The 17,661-nt window shown below is 49.9% G+C and overlaps 1 protein-coding gene across 2 annotated transcripts in view; it reads right to left on the bottom strand.

Moving 5' to 3' along the window:
- The window catches only part of PIAS4 (protein inhibitor of activated STAT 4), a 20,516-nt gene extending 16,313 nt beyond the window's left edge, over positions 1-4,203 (bottom strand). For both annotated transcript variants that reach the window (XM_081799155.1, XM_081799097.1), the window contains exon 1: positions 4,116-4,203. In XM_081799155.1, coding sequence (XP_081655281.1) covers positions 4,116-4,142 — 27 coding nt within the window. In that variant the 5' untranslated portion in view covers positions 4,143-4,203. The remainder of the gene's footprint in view (positions 1-4,115) is intronic.
- Positions 4,204-17,661: the final 13,458 nt, after the last annotated feature.

Raw genomic sequence — 17,661 nt, 5'->3', positions numbered from 1 at the left:
CCAAGATTCAAACCTAGGCCTGACTCTAAAGCCAGGGGTAATTTCTCTCTACCGCACTACAAGCGTCCACATGGAGCTGAGCACAGGCGAGCATCAAACGTCTGCTGATCATTCCAGCAGGCCCTCTCCAACTCGACACTGTGGACGCTGGGGCTGGATTGTTCTCTGGGGTGGGGCTGTCCTGAGCACTATGGGGTACTCAGCAGCATCCCTGGCCTCCACCCACTCAATGTCAGGAGCCCCCCCCAAAACCCAGCGGTGACAATCACAAAGGTCCCCCAGACACTGCCAAATGTCCCCTGGGAACAGGATCGAGAACCGTGGGTCTGAGGGGAAGGCTTTGGGAATCTGGCAGCCCCAGAGACTGTGAAGTGAGCTGTGGTGAAGTGAGCTGTGGCGAAGTGATGAAAGAGGTCTGGCAGGGTCCCTCCAACTCAATCAAGCCAAACACGAGAGCTCAGCTGATGCCAATGTTTTCCTTGGGGCGGCCTGACCATGGCCTGCCCTCTGTGAGACCCTGGACCCCAAGGGGAGGGACGCTTCCCATAGGCTACACGAGCAAAGTGTCCTTGAAGGATGGATGCGCCGGCAGGGTTTCTGGGCCACTCACACTGAGCCCCAAAGCTGGCCTGTGTTGAATGAAACGTGGTGGGTAAAAGAAACTTCCAGGGGAATGGGAAAAACAGGTACAAGTGATGAGGGTGTATACTGAAAGCTGGCGGGCACAGGGCAGGACACCACCCAAGGAAACCAATAAAGCCCTTAAATTCAACTTGAGAGTCTGACAGTCGGAGGTGAGTGGGAATCCTGCCAGGGTGTTTACATAGCGGTCCCAATGCCAGAAGGCTCTGGTGTTTCCCGTTTCCTGGCTGTCGAAGGGTGAGGCGTGGAGACTGATGGGAGCACTGGGACTTAGGAGCCCCAGATTCCCGGACGACCCTGGGTCCTCCATCAGGCCTCTCTGTACTTTGGGCACCTCATCTAGCCACGTGGGATGGGAACCCTCTAAGATCACTCCCAGCCTTACACCAGGCTCCAGCTGATGGCGGGGAGGGGCTGTCGAGGCACAAAACGACAGAGACAGACGTGTGGAGCTGCCCCGTCCTGCCTGCAAAACCTCGAGAGAGCCTTTTCCTGCTCCCGCACTACAGACGTGGAGTGTCCGCCGCATGCCAAGCACGAGGGCTCTTCCAGCGCGGCAGTGGCAGGGTCCATCGGAGTCCCAAGGGCACTTCCTCCCACTCCCCCCCAGCTGTCTGGGGGCCTGGGGACCCTCACATCCCAGCACACCGCTGGCCTCGGGACCGCAGCGGTGTGCTGGCCTTCAGAAAGCCTGGAACGCTTATGAAAACAAAGACTTCACCTTCCTTGGCCTGACTTCCTACCTTGAGCAGAGAAAATGGGCTTGCAAACAAGATGTTTCTTCTGGAAGAGGCCCAAGGTCTTGGAGGGGAGAAGCGATGTCATGTGGAAGCTGACTGGCCTCCATGGAGCTAAAGGCAGGTGGGCTCGGGACGCCGAGTCTGACCATAACACATCTTCTAACATCACCCCGCCCCTGGGAGCGCCCTGCCCCCGCCGAGGCCTAGCCCTTTCACCAGGTTGGACATCCGGATCTGCCGCACGAGCATCCTGGGGCACATCCCTCAAGCTGCCATATGTTCACGACTCAGATCTCTCAGCAGCTGCCACCACCAAGGAGCCTGCCCTTGACACTGGGAGGAGGGACAGCGTGAGAGGGGCACAAACATTCAGGAAGAAGCCCCAAGCGCTTTGCAAATCACTTCCTGCCATGGCTTCATCCTACCCCGCCTGCCCCTCAGATCTGTGTTTATAAACAGCACCAGGCCCCGACGGCTTCCATAGTCTCAACTCTGGGCTTGTTCAGAGCTGCGTGGAAAAACATCAGCCTGGATAGAGCTGCTGGGCTTAACTTAACCGGTCTCAGGTATAGGTTCCTCTGAACGGAGGAAAGTTAAGGTCCTTCTCTCCAGGAAAAGGAAGATCTACGCAAAATGCTACCATCCCAAGGGGTTCCCAGACTACCTCTTCCCCCAAGCCCTCTCAGGGGCCTCAGGTGAAGAGTCTGATTTCCAAGTTTACCAACAACCCCCCCTTGTTCTCCCCACGGAGCAGCCAGTTTTGTACCCCAAAAGACAAAATCCCCAGCTCCTAATACAAAAGGTTAGGTAAGCACCTAAAAGAAGAGAACACTTCAATGACACGTGCGACACTCCACGGCGACAGCCAGAGACTAAAGAAGAAAGGCTCCCGAGGCTCAGAGCAAAGCTGGGCCACTGAACGGAGGCTCACATTCTAGAGAACTTGAAAAAAGGCTCAAGTTGATTTAATTGGGGTGGGGGGCCCCAGCCACCAGAGGGTCAAGGAGAGTTCATCAGATCGTATTTCAAGGCCCTGGACGGTATAAAAGAATTTAGTCCCTACCCTCTGGTGGGGGGTGGGCGTGGGGGTGGGGGCGGGTGCCCAGGCCCAGAGTCACAGAGTCACAGCCCCATGGGACCACTGAATTTCAGGGCTCCAGGGGACTTCAAGCCCACCGGCTGCCACCTCGGGCATGCAGAGTTCAGACTTCTGCATCTCCAGGGGAAGTCCCAATTTCTCAAAACCCTAGAGAAGGGCAGTGTGTGTAGTACAGGCATTGAGGGGGACGCTCCAGGGGGAAGGGAGCTCCATTTCAGATCTCCGCGGGAAGGGAAGGGAGATGGAAGGAGAGAGAGGAACAGGAGAAAGAAAACATTTACAGGTCAGGACCCTGGGGAGGGGAGACCAGCGGGGAAGGAGGGGGAGGAGCCTCTGACCAGCAAAGGTCCAGTCCCCTACCTCCCTGCCACCAAAGACCTTGAGTAAACTTCTCAGGAAGGAAAGGAACAACCCTAGTGTAGTTCAGGGCAAGGGCTCTGGAGCCTCACCGTTGGGGAGGTACCTGGAAGAGGGTACATCCCTTAATAGGGATGGCACCTATGGGATGTGGAACCTGAACCCCAAAATGGAGTATGAGGGAGAAGCACTGAGGGCACTGAAGAAAAGAGGTGGGGGACTCTCCATGGATCAACACAAGAAACCAGCAAAAAAGGAGACGGAGGCCCAGAAGCCAGAGCTGGGGTGCATAAAGAGATCTAAAGTGGGGTTTTGGGAGCTGTATGGAGGGAGTATGATCTTAGCAGATTCACTAAGGAGTATAGGGGAAACTTAGTATGGGGTCTGATCTTGCTAGTGTGAAGTTTAGAGACCCCAGGAGCAGAGTCCAAAACCTCACAGATGCTGTCCCGAGGGTAAAAAGTGGGAGGAAGGCAAAGCCCAGGACCCAAGACTGAGGAGAGAGTTAGGAAGGGTTTGAACAGAGAACAGTGGTCAGGACTCCATCCCAGGCGGGAGAGCAAACTCGAGTGACACGGTGCCCACTCCGAAGGCGAGAGAGATGGTGTCAGGAGGGGGGCGGGGCTCTGGGACCAACGCGGGAGCTGAACTAGGGGTCCAAACTCCAGCCCGGGGTACGAACCCCAAGAAAACACTGTGTTTGGGGGTGCTTCAGGACCCTGGCTCATCACCCCGGATGGTGGAATCGGTGGCAGAAGGGTCAGGGGACCCTTCAGAGCAGGGAGTCGCCAACCCCAGCTGGCCTGCTGGGTGGGGAGGCTGAGACCCAGATGCCAGCCTTCGGTGCCATGGGAGGCGAAGACACTCCCCCAGGCCAAAGAGCAGGACCCCGGCTCAGGGCGAGGAGGGGACGAGCAGTCCAGCCCGTCTTGCTGTCCGGGGAACTGTGCCTCTAGCTGGGAGGTGCGGCCCTGTCCCCGTGCTTAGGGAGACTGGACCCTAACCACTCGGGCTGTGGGGGGGCAACCCCGCCTCAAGCCCGAGAACCAACCCCCAGCGCGAAGGCTGGGGAAAGGTTGGGGGGCCCCGCCCCCGGCCTCCCCGCCCCCCGCCCGCACCCGGCGCGCCAGGGCCAGGGGCGGGCGAGGGGGCCGGGCGGCGAACCGCGAGCTGGCCGCGCCGTGGGGCCCCAAGCGGAAGGCGCAGACCTCCGCCCGCCGCCCGGCCCCCGCCCACTCTCCCGCCCGCCCGGGCCGGCGCCGCCGCCGCTCACTCACTTTGGCCTCCACCAGCTCCGCCGCCATCTTGGCCACCAGCGTCCCCCGCGCCGGGAGCCCCCAGCCGTCGCGTCACGTGACCGCCCGCCACTCGCGGGCGGGGCCGCCGCGGCGGCCAATTAGCACCCGCACGCCCTCCCACCCCCTCCCCGGCGCGCGCTGCTGCGCAATGCGCAGGCGCGTACGACCGCCGCCCGGGCCTCGGGCCAATCAGGGCGGCCCGACACCGCCCCCCTCCACTTCTCCCCCGGCCACCACGCCCACCCCTCGCGGCGTCTGGCTACTTAAAGGAATAGGAGCCCCGCACAGTTCGGGGCGAGTGCTGGGTCCTGTGTGGGTAGGGAAGGAGGGCGGGAGGGGGCGGCGGTGACAACAATGCAGCCAGGTGCTGCGGCCTCCGCGCTGGGCGGCCAGCCAGGTGCGCGCCCGGATGCCAGGCGGCGTCGGGGGGAGGGGACGGGTGCTCCAGCGCGGCGGTCGCCAGCGCGTGCAGCCGGGCGCCCAGCCGTCCAGCACCGTGCAGCCTCGGCGGGCCCAGCGCGCTGCACATCCGGGTCCTAGCGCGGCCGAGGGCGAGCGGGCGCAGCGCCCCCCGGCTGGCCCCCGGCCGAGGAATGGGGCCCTCCTCCCCAGCTTCCCGCGGCTGGGTCTGCCCCGCCCCTGCGGGCGACCCTCTGCGGGTCCCGCCTCCCCACCCACAGTAACCTTTGGAATCTGCGCTAACTGGAACCTCCCCTGCTCTAGAGCCCTCGTCGGCTCCCCAGCGCCCGCGGGCAGCGCAGCTCCAACTTGCTTGTGTCAAAGGCGGGAGACGAGAGGACAAAAATGAGTGTTCCAGGCGCGCCCGGCTGGCTCCGTCGGGAGAGCGTGCGACTCTGGATGTCGGGGTTGTGAGTTCCAGCCCCACGTTGGGGGGGCGAGTTTACTTTAGAAATAATAATAATTATTTTTAAATTTTAAAAAATGTGTGTTCCAGGGCTCATACCCTGAGTTCATGATTCTCAGGGCAGGAATTAAGAGAAATTTAAGGAAGCACCCCAAATCACTCGAAGTATGTTGATTTTTTTTTAAGGTTTATTTATTTAACAGAGAGAGAGAGAGAGAATACAAGCAGGGGGAGCAGCAGGCAGAGGGAGAGGGAGAAGCAAGCTCCTGCTGAGCAGAGAGCCCAACGCTGGACTCGATCCCAGAAGGGTGGGATCGTGACCTGAGCTTAAGGCATACGCTTAACCGACTGAGCCACCCAGGTGCCCGTTAGTGTGATTTTTAAAAAAATAAGAATGCAAGAGAAAAAATCCATGATGATGAAAATATCAGAATTTTTAAGAGTCCAACTCTGCAATTGAGCATGACCTCACTGACATCACCCAAACCCTAATTTTATAGGGTTTTTTTTTAAGATAAGATTTTATTTGTCAGAGAGCACGTGCGCCTGAGCACAAGCAGGGGGAGAGGCAGGCAGAGGGAGAAGCAGGCTCAGGCTGAGCAAGGAATCCAATGGGGGACTCGATCCCAGGACTCTGGGATCATGACCTGAGCCAAAGGCGGAGGCTTCACCGACTCAGACACCCAGGCGTCCCTACAGGGTTTGTTTTATTGTTATTACAATTTTTAAATTTCCGAACAGTTTTCAGATTTGCAAGAAATCGCAAAGATAGTACACAGTTTTTCCTAGCCTTCCCCCAGCTGCCCCCAATGATAACGTCTTCCATAAACACTGTGTGTTGTCAAAACCAGGAAAAGTGATGTTGGTACAATACGATCCATTCAGGTACAGATGTTTCGATTTCTCCAGTTTTTATATGTACTTTTTGGTGGTGGTGAAATCTGATCACACGTGTAGATTCTTGTCACTATCATGGTTCTAATGGTTTAAGGTGCGATTGTGATATTATGGCTGTTTTAAAAAGGCTCTGTAAAGGGGCGCCTGGGTGGCTCAGTCAGAGATGAGAAGCAGCCTGACTTTGGCAGAGGCAGAAACTTAACCCAGGTTTGACCCACTCCAAGACCACAGTCAAACTGCGGCAGACTCTTCCATGAGATATTTTTTTTTTAAAGATTTACTTATTTGAGAGAGAGAGCACACAGGTGTGTGCATGCACATGGGGGAGGGAGGGGCAGAGGGAGAGGGAGAGAGGATCCAAGCCGACTCTGTGCTGAGTGTGGAGCCTGACACGGGGCTCCATTTCACAACCCGGAGATCACTACCTGAACCCAGACCAAGAGTCGGATGCTTAATGGACTGGGCCACCCAGGCGCCCGGCCCCCCATGAGATACTGAGTAATAATCTCTCCATATATTGGGCACCTGCTACATACCAATGTTTTGGATCAGGGGTCCGCAAATGGTTTCCATAAAGGTTGAGATAAGAAATATTTTTGGCGGGACACCTGGGTGGCTCAGTCGTTAAGTGTCTGCCTTCGGCTCAGGTCATGATCTCAGGGTCCTGGGATCAAGCCCCGCATCGGGCTTCCTGCTCCGTGGGAAACCTGCTTCTCCCTCTCCCACTCCCCCTGCTTGTATTCCCTCTCTTGCTGTGCCTCTCTCTGTCAAATAAATAAATAAAATCTTAAAAAAAAAAAAGTGCTAAGCACTGCCCCCTCCCCCAAAAAAGAAATATCTTTGGCTTTGCAGGACACATACAGTGTTTCTAGCAACTGCTCAACTTTGCCATCATGGGGCAGAAGCCGTGGACTATATGCAAACTAACAGGCATAGTTATGTGCCAATAAAACTTTATAAATACTGGTATCTATTTTATAACTTTGTCATGTGTTATGAAATATTCTCCTGTTTTGTTTAAACATTAAAAGATAAAACATCTTTAGGGGCGCCTGGGTGGCTCAGTCAGTTAAACGTCTGTCTTCGGCTCAGATCATGATCTCAGGGTCCTGGGATCGAGCCCTGCATCGGGCTTCTTGCTCAGCGGGGAGTCTGCTTCTCCCTCTCCCTCTGCCTGCCGCTCCCCCTGCTTGTGCTGTCTCTCTCTCTGACAAATAATAAAATCTTTAAAAAAAATAAATAAAATCTTAAATAAAAAATAAAAGATAAACCATCTTTAGCTCAAGGGCTATACAAAAACAGTTGTGAGGCTAGATTTGGCTCTTCCTCCCTCTCTCCCTCTCTCTCCTTCCGTTCTGTCTGTTTTCTTTCTTAATTTCCAATTGTGATAAAATACACAAAACATAAAACGTGCCATCTTAGGGGCACTTGGGTGGCTCAGTCGGTTAGGCGTCTGACTCTTGATTTTGGTTCAGGTCGTGGTCTCCCGGGTTGTGGGATCGAGCCCCACGGCAGGCTCCACACTCAGTGGGGCATCTGCTTGGGGATTCTCTCACTCTGCCCCTACCCCCACTCGCTCATCACTCTCTCTCTCTCTAAAATAAATCTTTAAAAACTGTACCATCTTGGGGCACCTGGGTGGCTCAGTCGTTGGGCGTCTGCCTTGGGCTCAGGTCATGGTCCCAGGGTCCTGGGATCAAGCCCCGCATCGGGCTCCCTGCTCCGCGGGAAGCCTGCTTCTCCCTCTCCCACTCCCCCTGCTTGTGTTCCCTCTCTCGCTGTGTCTCTCTCTGTCAAATAAATAGAATCTTTTAAAACAAAACAAAACAAAAAACTGTACCATCTTAACCATTTTAAAGTGCACAGCTCAGCGGCATGTACACTATCGTACAGCCACCCCCACCCTCTGTCTCCAGAACTTTCCATCTCCCCACACAAAGACTCTGTCCCCGTGAAGCACGGTCTCCCCACCCCCTGCCCAGCCCTGGCTCCCACCATCTCCTATTTGTCTCTGTGGACGGGACTCCTCTGGGGACCTCCTGGGAGTGGATTCATACAGTGTTTGTCCTTTTGAGTCTGGCTTATTTTGATGAGCATGATGTCCTCCACGTTGTAGCAGGTGTCAGAATGTCCTTCGTTTTTCAGGCTGCATCATCCTCTGTCGTATGGATGGGCCACGTTTTGTTTATCCGCTCATCCATCGATGGATGCTTCCACCCCTTGGCCGTTCTGAATAATTCTGCTATGAACGCTGGGTGTACAAATAGCTCTTTGAGAACATGCTTTCAACTCTTTTGGGTAAATACCCAGAAGTGGAATTGCTGGGTCATGTGGTAGTTCCATGTTTAACTTTTTAAGGAACTGCCATACTGTTTTGTACAGTGGCTGGTGCATTTTCTGTTCCTGCCAATAGTACACAAGAGTTCCGATTTCTCCACTCTCCCAACAACACTTGTTACTTTCTGTTTTTTTTGTTTTGTTTTAACAATAGCCATCCTAATGGGTGTGAAGTCGTTAGTATCTCATTGGAGTTTTGATTTGCATTTCCTAAGAAATCATGCTCAGGATGCTCATTTCTTCATGCAATTATTGGCCATGTGTATACCTTCTTTGCAGAAATGTCTATTCAAGGGGCGCCTGGGGGGCTCAGTCGGTGAAGCATCTACCTTCAGCTCAGGTCATGATCCCGGGGTCCTGAGATCGAGTCCTGCATCGGGCTCCTTGCTTGGCAGGGAGCCTGCTTCTCCCTCTCCCTCTGCCTGCCGCTCCCCCTGCTTGTGCTCTCTCTTTCTCTATCCCTCTCTCTGTCAGGTAAATAAATAAAATCTTTAAAAAAAAAAGAAATGTCTATTCAAGTCTTTTGCACCCCCTGCCTTCTTTTAATTGGGTTGTTTGTGTTTTGTGTTGTTGAGCTATAGGAATTCTTTATATATTGTGGCCATTAACCCCACATCAGATATATGATTTACAAATGTTTTCTCCTATTCCGTGGGTGCCTGACTTAATATTATTAAGATGTCAAAAACTACCCAAAGCGATCGGTCGACAAATTCAATGCAATCCACATTAAAATCCCAATCACGGGCACCTGGGTGGCTCAGTTGGTTAAGCGACTGCCTTCGGCTCAGGTCATGATCCTGGAGTCCCGGGATCGAGTCCTGCATCGGGCTCCCTGCTCAGCGGGGGGTCTGCTTGTCCCTCTGACCCTCTTCCCTCTCTTGCTATTTGTCTCTCATTCTCTCTCTCTCAAATAAATAAATAAAATCTTAAAAAAAAAAAATCCCAATCACTTTTTTTGCAAAGATAGAAAAATCCATCCTAAAATTCATATTGAATCTCAAGGGACCCCCAAATAGCCAATACAATTTTGGAAAAAAAAAAAGAACGAATCTGAGGACTCACATTTCCTGATTTGAAAATTTTCTATAAAGCTATGTGATTAAGACAGTGTGGTGCTGGCCTCTGCACAGACATATTGACCAACAGAATAGAATTGAGAGTAAAGTTTATGTTACGTATATTTTACTACTTTTTTAGGTATAAAAAAGACAAAAATTGGGTGCCTGTGTGGCTCAGTTGGTTAAGCATCTGCCTTCCGCTCAGGTCATGATCCCCGGGTCTTGGGATCGAGTCCCTAATCGGCCTCCCTGCTCAGCAGGGTGTCTGCTTCTCCTTCTCCCTCCGACCCTCCCCCCTGCTCGTGCCCTCTCTCTATCTCTCAAATAAATAGATAAAATCATTTTAAAAAAATTATCAGGGCGCCCGGGTGGCACAGTTGTTTAAGCCTCTGACTCTTGGTTTCGGTTCAAGTCATGATCTCAGGGTCATAAGATTGAGCCCCGCCTTGGGCTCACACTTAGCGAGGAGTCTGCTTGAGACTTTCTTGCCCTCTCCCTCTGTCCCTCCCCACCCTTGCACGGGTGTACACTCACTCTCTCTCTTTCTCAAATAAGTAATCTTTGACTGCCTTTTTTTATTAGGGACAAAATGTTCAAAAGAAGCAAAGCCCCAGTCCTCTATTCCTGAAACCCATTGCTTCCCCACTCGAACTTTGTGATTGCTTCATCTCTTGCCTTTTCTATCTGTCCTAGGGTTTTAGTATTTTATTTTATTTTTTAAAGATTTTGTTTATTTGTTGGGGCACCTGGGTGGCTCAGTTGTTAAGCGTCTGCCTTCGGCTCAGGTCATGATCCCGGGGTCCTGGGATCGAGTCCTGCATCGGGCTCCCTGCTCAGGGGGGAAGCCTGCTTCTCCATCTCCCACTCCCCCTGCTTGTGTTCCTTCTCTCGCTGTCTCTCTCTCTCTGTCAAATGAATAAAATCTTTAAAAAAAAAAAAGGTTTTAAGGGCGCCTGGGTGGCTCAGTTGGTTAAGTGACTGCCTTTGGCTCGGGTCATGATCCTGGAGTCCCTGGATCAAGTCCCACATTGGGCTCCCTGCTCGGCAGGGAGTCTGCTTCGCCCTCTGACCCTCCCCCCTCTCATGTGCTCTCTCCCTCTCATTCTCTCTCTCTCAAATAAATAAATAAAATCTTTAAAAAAAAAAAGATTTTTAGAGAAGGAGAGTGCAAGCAGGGGGAGGAGCAGAGGGTGAGGGAAAGAGCGGGGTAAAGAATCTCAAGCAGACTTCCCGCTGAGCGTGGAGCCCGACCCTGGGCTCAATCTCAGGACACTGAGATCGTGACTGAGCAGAAATCAAGAGTCGAACACTCAACTGACTGAGCCACCCAGGTGCCCCAGTATTTTTTTTTTTAATGGGAAGAAAGAGAAGCTGATAATATTTCAAAGAGCCAGTTTGTAGAAGAGCTGAGTTGATTGACTTTCTGGAAAAGGAATCTTCCCCAGGAAATAACAATAACGAAGACAGTGATAATAATAATAATACTGGCTGATATTTACTAGATGCTGAGTCCTGTTTTATTTATTTATTTATTTATTTATTTATTTATTTATTTGAGAGAGAGAGAATGAGAGACAGAGACCACGAGAGGGAAGAGGGCAGAGGGAGAAGCAGACCCCCTGCTAGCAGGGAGCCTGATGTGGGACTCGATCCCGGGACTCCAGGATCATGACCTGAGCCGAAGGCAGTCGCTTAACCAACTGAGCCACCCAGGCGCCCCTGAGTCCTGTTTTATGCACCTCACATATGTTATCACTTTACCCACGTGGAAATCACATGGAATGGGCACTTTTATTGGTTCCAATTTACAGCGGAGGTCATGAGTGATTAAATGACTTGCCAGGGTCACTCTAAGAAAATAAATGCATAAAAAGGTATGCACCTGAATATTTGTGGCCGGGCTATTCACACCTGTGACCATCTGGAAATAACTTACATGCTCAGCCATAGCAGATCGGTTTGCTAAATTACATTGCTATTTACCTGGTGGAAGAGCATGGCTCCGGGGCTGTTATCCTGGATTTGAATACCAAGTTTAGGACCTGTGCTCTGTGTGACCTTGGGCAGGTTACTTAACTTGTCAGAGCCTCATTTTCTTCAGCCATGAAAGAGGAAGGAAATAATGTATTGGTTATGTGCAGCTGTGTAACAAATGACCCCCAAATTTGGCAGCTTAAGATAACAGTCGATATTTGTCATCCTACCCAGTTTCTGTGGGTCAGAAATTTGGGGGCAACTTAGGTGGTTCTGGCTTGGGTTTCTCATGAGGTTGTAGATGGCATGTTGGACAGAGCTGCTATCATCTGAAGGCTTAACTGGGGTTGAAAGTTCTGCTTGCAAGGTAGTTCGATCATATGGCTGTTGGTGGGAAGCCTCAGTTCTTCACCACGTGGATCTATGCCTGAGTGTCTTCACGACATGGTGGCTGGCTTCCCAGATGGGGGAGCCAGAGCAAGGAGGGACCCATGCCGTCTTGTCTCACTGAGCCTTGGAAGTCACTCTGCACCATCATCACACTATTCCATTGGTAACAAAGCTCAGCCCTGTTCAGTGTGAGTGAGGGCTGCTGAAAGGCAGGCGTGGATGCCCTGGAGTGAGGATTGCTTTGACCATCTCAGAGGCTGGCCACCGCAAACAGCATCTGTTTCCTGGGTCACCATAGGGCCACCTCACCCAGTGCCTGGCACCCAGTAAGTGTTCTAGAATTGTGATGCATTATTATTATTTTTATTATTATTATTATTATTTTAAATCAGAGAGAGAGAGAGTGAACACAAGCAGGGGGAGTGGGAGAGGGAGAAGTAGGCTCCCCGCTGAGCAAGGGGCCCAGTGCAGGACTCGATCCCAGGACCTTCGGATCAGGACCTGAGCCAAAGGCAACTGCTTAACTGGCTGAGCCACCCAGGCATCCCGAATTGCGATGTATTATTACACCACTAATTGAGAAAGGACAAAATAATCTCAAGGACATTATGCTGAGTGGGGGGCAATAAGCCAATCTCAAGATGTTATGTTCCCTGATTCCATTTATACAACATTCTCGAATTGACAAAATTAGAGAGCTGGAACAAAGATCAGTGGTTTCCAGGCATAATGGTTGGGCCATGGGGAGTGGATTAGGGGAGACAGTAAAGGGATAGCACAAGGAAGACATTCGGAGCAATGGACTAGTTCTGTGTTTTGATGACCGTAGTTGTTATGTGAATCTACACTTAAAAGGCACCAACCTGACGCACATTATACCAATACTTTCCTGGCTTTGATACTGTACCATAGTTACCTAAGAAGGAACTTGGGCGGGAACTAGGTGAAGGGTACAGGGAACCTCTGTACTATCTTTGCAACCTCCTAGGAATCCATAATTATTTCAAAATAAAAAGTTAAAAAAAAAAGATTTTATTTATTTATTTGACAAGAGATACACAGCAAGAGAGGGAACACAAGCAGGGGGAGTGGGAGAGGGAGAAGCAGGCTCCCCGCTGAGCAGGGAGCCCGATGCGGGGCTCGATCCCAGGACCCTGGGATCATGACCTGAGCCGAAGGCAGATGCCTAACGACTGAGCCACCCAGGCGCCCCTCAAAATAAAAAGCTTTTTTAAAAAAGAGCAAAATAGGCTGTTACACAACATGACTTTTAAAAGAAATTCAGGGGCGCCTGGGTGGCTCAGATGATTAAGCGTCTGCCTTCGGCTCATGTAATGATCCCAGGATCCTGGGATCGAGCCCCGCATCAGGCTCCCTGCTCAGCGGGGAGCCTGCTTCTCCCTCTTCCACTCCCCCTGCTTGTGGAAAGCCTGCTTCTCCCTCTCCCACTCCCCCTGCTTGTGTTCCCTCTCTTGCTGTGTCTCTCTCTGTCAAATAAATAAATAAAATCTTAAAAAAAAAAAAGAAATTCAAATGTGTTTGCGTCTTCCTGTTTTAATCTCACTGAAATTAAGATGCTCCTTACCATCAGTTGTGTGATGTAGATTGATGGATGATGTAATTTCTTTCTCACTAGTACATAAGCCATGGGAATAATGTCATGCTTACCATGGATGACATCTTGGACTTAGTGGAATGGTTCAGGTCTTCACAACATGATTTTACATGGGGGGAAAGGCAGCTTTCAAAGAGTAATGAGGTGACCGCAATTGGCCAGGCATGTTGCAAGTACAGAAAACCATGAGTTCCTAATGTCACTTCATAAAAGCAGAAAGAGGAAGAAGAAAACTAAGCTACCCCTAGTCACCCTTGGAGGTAACTAGGGCACCCACTCCTATCAAAGCAGGCTTTCAAAGGGAGAGAATTAAGCATTTAATCAGCCTTTACCCTACAAACTTTATTTCAGTGGAATCGAATAGCTCTAGCTGATAAGGGGAAGATTTTTTTTTACAGAATTCCAGCCAGTCGATATAGGAATTAGAAAGTCTACATTTAACATGAGTATCGGATCAGTGTGTTATACACCTGGAACTAATCTGTATGTCAATTACAGCTCAATTTTTGAAAACAGGGAAAAAGGGAAAGCCTTACATTTTGAGGGAATTAGAAAGTTGACATTTTGCAACTGCTAAAGAAATCATTGATTCCAGCAAAGATGATTCATAGTCAAAGCCATCGATGGAAGGATGACTTGACCCTGGAGGGGTTGGGTTGCCATCACCTGGTCATTCACATCAATTTTAGAATCACTCTACTTGGGACATGCAGCATTCTGAACCTTCTGGTATAATGCAATAGGAAGCAAATAGCACCACATAGCAAGCTTTTTTTTTTTTTTTTGCTCCAAAAGTTGAACCTGAACTCGACCAAGACTCCAGCCTAACTGCCATTTTATCAAGGCTAGACCAGATGGCTAACGGACACAGACGCCCCAAGGAAGCACATTAACACATCCAAGAATGTGCAACACTTTTCGGCACAACCGATCCGGTTTCTTCAATGGGGTCATATTTGTAAAAGCAAGCTGGGGGAGGGAGAACGGTTCCAATGAAGAGATTCAAGAGACACAGCAACTAAATTTAACCGTGGACTTTGTTGTTGAGTCCTTTCTGTTATGGGTTCAATTGTGTCTCCCCAAAAGATGTTGGAGTCCTGACCCCCAGGACCTGTGAATGGAGTTTGTTTGGAAGTAGTGTCTTTGCAAATGATCAAGAGAAGATGAGGTCATTACGAAGGGCTCAAGCCCAGTATGACTAGTGTCCTTATAGAAATGGAAGATTTGGACACGTACAGAGGGAAGACAATGTGAGGACACAAGGAGAAGCCCATCTACAAGACAAGGAACACCTGAGGCTACCAGAACTGGGGGAGAGGCATGGGACAGATCCCTTCTTATGGCCTCAGAAGATCCAATACCACCGACACCTTGATCTTGGACTTCTGGACTTCAGAGCTGGGAGACAACAAGTTCCTGTCAGTTAAGACACCCAGTTTGGGATACATTGTTATAGCAGTTCTAGGAAATTGATACACTGTTCAAAAGAAGAAGAAAAACAGTAAAAGGGCATTTTTAATTTATTCATTTGAGAGAGAGAGAGAGAGCACGAGTTGGGGGCGGGGAGGAAGAGAAAGAAGCAGACTCCCACTGAGCAGGGAGCCTGATGTGGGGCTCGATCCCAGGACCCCAGGACCCCAGGACCTGGAGATCATGACCCTGAGCCAAAGGCAGATGCTCAACCATCTGAACCACCCAGGCGTCCCTAAAATGACATTTTTTGTAAATTCCATAAATTTTGAATATATTTCATGATAGGACTTATTACAAGCTTGCAAAATCTTGATTGTTGATGAATAATTGTGACTGATACCAGTCCCTTTAACTTGAATGCGTAGCTATTGCTATGTAATAAATAACCAGTTATTTAGTAGCTTAAAACAATAGCTATTTATCAGCTCACAGCTCCTGTAGTTCAGGCATCCAATGCACAGCTTATGGGGTTCTGCTTCATAGAGTCTGAGCTGAAATCTAGTTGTGTGCTGGGCTATGGTCTTATCTGAAGGCCTGATTGAGGAAGGAAATGTTTCCAAGTGTGCTGTGGTTATGGGCAGAATTCAGTTCCTTGTGGTTGTAGGACTGAGGGACTCAGCTCCTGGCTGGCTGTCAGCTAGAAGCCACCCTCCAGGACTTGTCACAGGAACCTTCCCAACATGGATGCTCACTCCATCCCAACCAGCAAGTGAGAGAGACAACTCATGTGCTAGAGACTGGAATCCTATGTAACCAATTCATGGGGTTGACATCTACCACTTCTGCTGTGTTCTGTTAGTTAGAAGCAAGTCACAGGTCTCACCCACGCTCAAGCGGGGGAGATTGCACAAGGGTGTGAATACCAGGAGGTGTGGATTTGGAGGGCCACCCTACGAGTCTGTCCACCACAGTACATTTGAAAATACTCATAATAAAAATACTAGAAGCATCTTAAAAGTAGTATATGTAGGGGCGCCTGGGTGGCTCCATTGTTAAGTGTCTGCCTTCGGCTCCGGTCATGATCCCAGGGTCCTGGGATCGAGCCCCGCATCTGGCTCCCTGCTCAGTGGGAAGCCTGCTTCTCCCTCTCCCACTCCCCCTGCTTGTGTCCCCTCTCTTGCTGTGTCTCTCTCTGTCAAATAAATAAATAAAATTTAAAAAGAAGTACAATTTACCTTTTAAAAAAAAGTAGTATATGTAATCTGATCCCATGTATAATATTGGACATTCGTGTTATTATTTTTTTGAGCAATTTCTACACCCAACAGGGGCTTGAATTCACAACCCTGAGATAAAGAGTCGCATGCTCCACTATCTAAGCTAGCCAGGTACCCTGACGTTTGTGTTATTATTTTTTTAAAGATTTATTAATTTTAAAGAGAGAGAGAGCATGAGAGAGCACAAGTAGGGGGAGGAGCAGAGAGTGGGAGAAAGAGAGAAAGTCCTCAAGCAGACTCCCTGTTGAGCGCGGATCCCAACATGGGGCTTGATCCCATGACGTATGAGATCATGGCCTGAGCCGAAACCAAGAGTCAGCCGCCTAACTGACTGAGCAACCCAGTCGCCCCACATTCATGTCATTATTAAAAATTAAAAGTAGCCATACAATTTGACCTGACAATTTCACTTTTAGGAATTTATTCCATAGAGATGTATTCTTATATAAGTCCCAAGCTCTGCATTGGTAAATTTGGAAGTGTGTGATTTGTGGAAAAATTTGTGCTGGGTGTTCCAAGAGGTGGCAAGCCTCACAGAATTCTTAGCATTATCACAGGGTAGTAAAGACGAATTGTTCCCTCATATCTGTCCCTCTGCCAGTAATAAGACTTCTTATTGTAAGCTGGACACGGCCTCCTAGAATAAAGACTACATTTCCCAGATTCCCTTGCATCGAGGTATGGTCATGTGACTACATTCTGGCCAATGATGATAGTGATATTTACACTCCTTTTCCCTTTCCTCTTTCCTTCTTCCTATTGGCTGCAATGTGGACCTGTGGTGCACCATCTCGGGCCACGAGGGTGAGGGCAATACTCCAGGGAGGATAAAGCAAAAAGATAGAAGGATCTTGAGATGTTGATGGCAATATGTTTGTTACTGGTGCATTTTACAGATACACTGTGTATATGTAGTACGGTACGTGTTACATACAAAGAACACGTGCAGTATAGAATATACAGACATACACAGGTGTGTATGTGTGTATACACACATATGCACGTGTGTATGTGCACCCGTGCATATATGTGCATGCAAACCTGTGTTTGTGCATGCAAACCTGTGTTTATGCATGCACTGTAGGGATGTGTGTCTGTACATATATAGATGCATACATGCGTATGCATACATAGAGAGAGAGGAAGGGGGAGGGAGAGAGGGCGGGAGGAAGGTTTGCTTTAAGGAATTTGCTTATGCCACTGTGGAAATGCAAGTCCAAAATCTGCAGGCTGGGGACCCAAGGAAGAGCTGCCATCTCAATTCAGATGCGAAGGCCATCAGCTTGTGGAATTCCTTCTTGCTTGGGGGAGATCAGTCTTTTTGCTTTATTCAGGCCTTCAACTGATTGGATGAGGCCCATTACATTAGGGAGAGCAAGCTGCTTTACTTAACAGTCCACTGACTTAAGTGTTAATTTCATCCAAAAACACTTTTTTTTTTAAAGATTTTTTAATTTACTTACTTGAGAGAGAGAAAACGCACAAGCAGGGGGAGCAACAGAGGGAGAGGGAGAAGCAGGCTCCCCACTGAGCAGGGAGCCTGATGCGAGGCTCGAACCCAGGACCCCAGGACCCCAGGATCATGATCTGAGCCGAAGGCAGACGCTTAACCTACTGAGCCACCCAGGCGCCCCATAATGAGTTTTCATATCACCATATTCTAATTTTAAAACATTTCTATCACCCTAAAAAGAAA

The sequence above is a fragment of the Leptonychotes weddellii genome, chromosome 1 (assembly GCF_054177405.1).
Source record: "Leptonychotes weddellii isolate Sample4059 chromosome 1, ASM5417740v2, whole genome shotgun sequence".
Lineage (NCBI taxonomy): Eukaryota > Metazoa > Chordata > Mammalia > Carnivora > Phocidae > Leptonychotes > Leptonychotes weddellii.
Note: the sequence above shows the minus strand (reverse complement) of the source record. Positions and strands in the feature narration are given on the sequence as shown.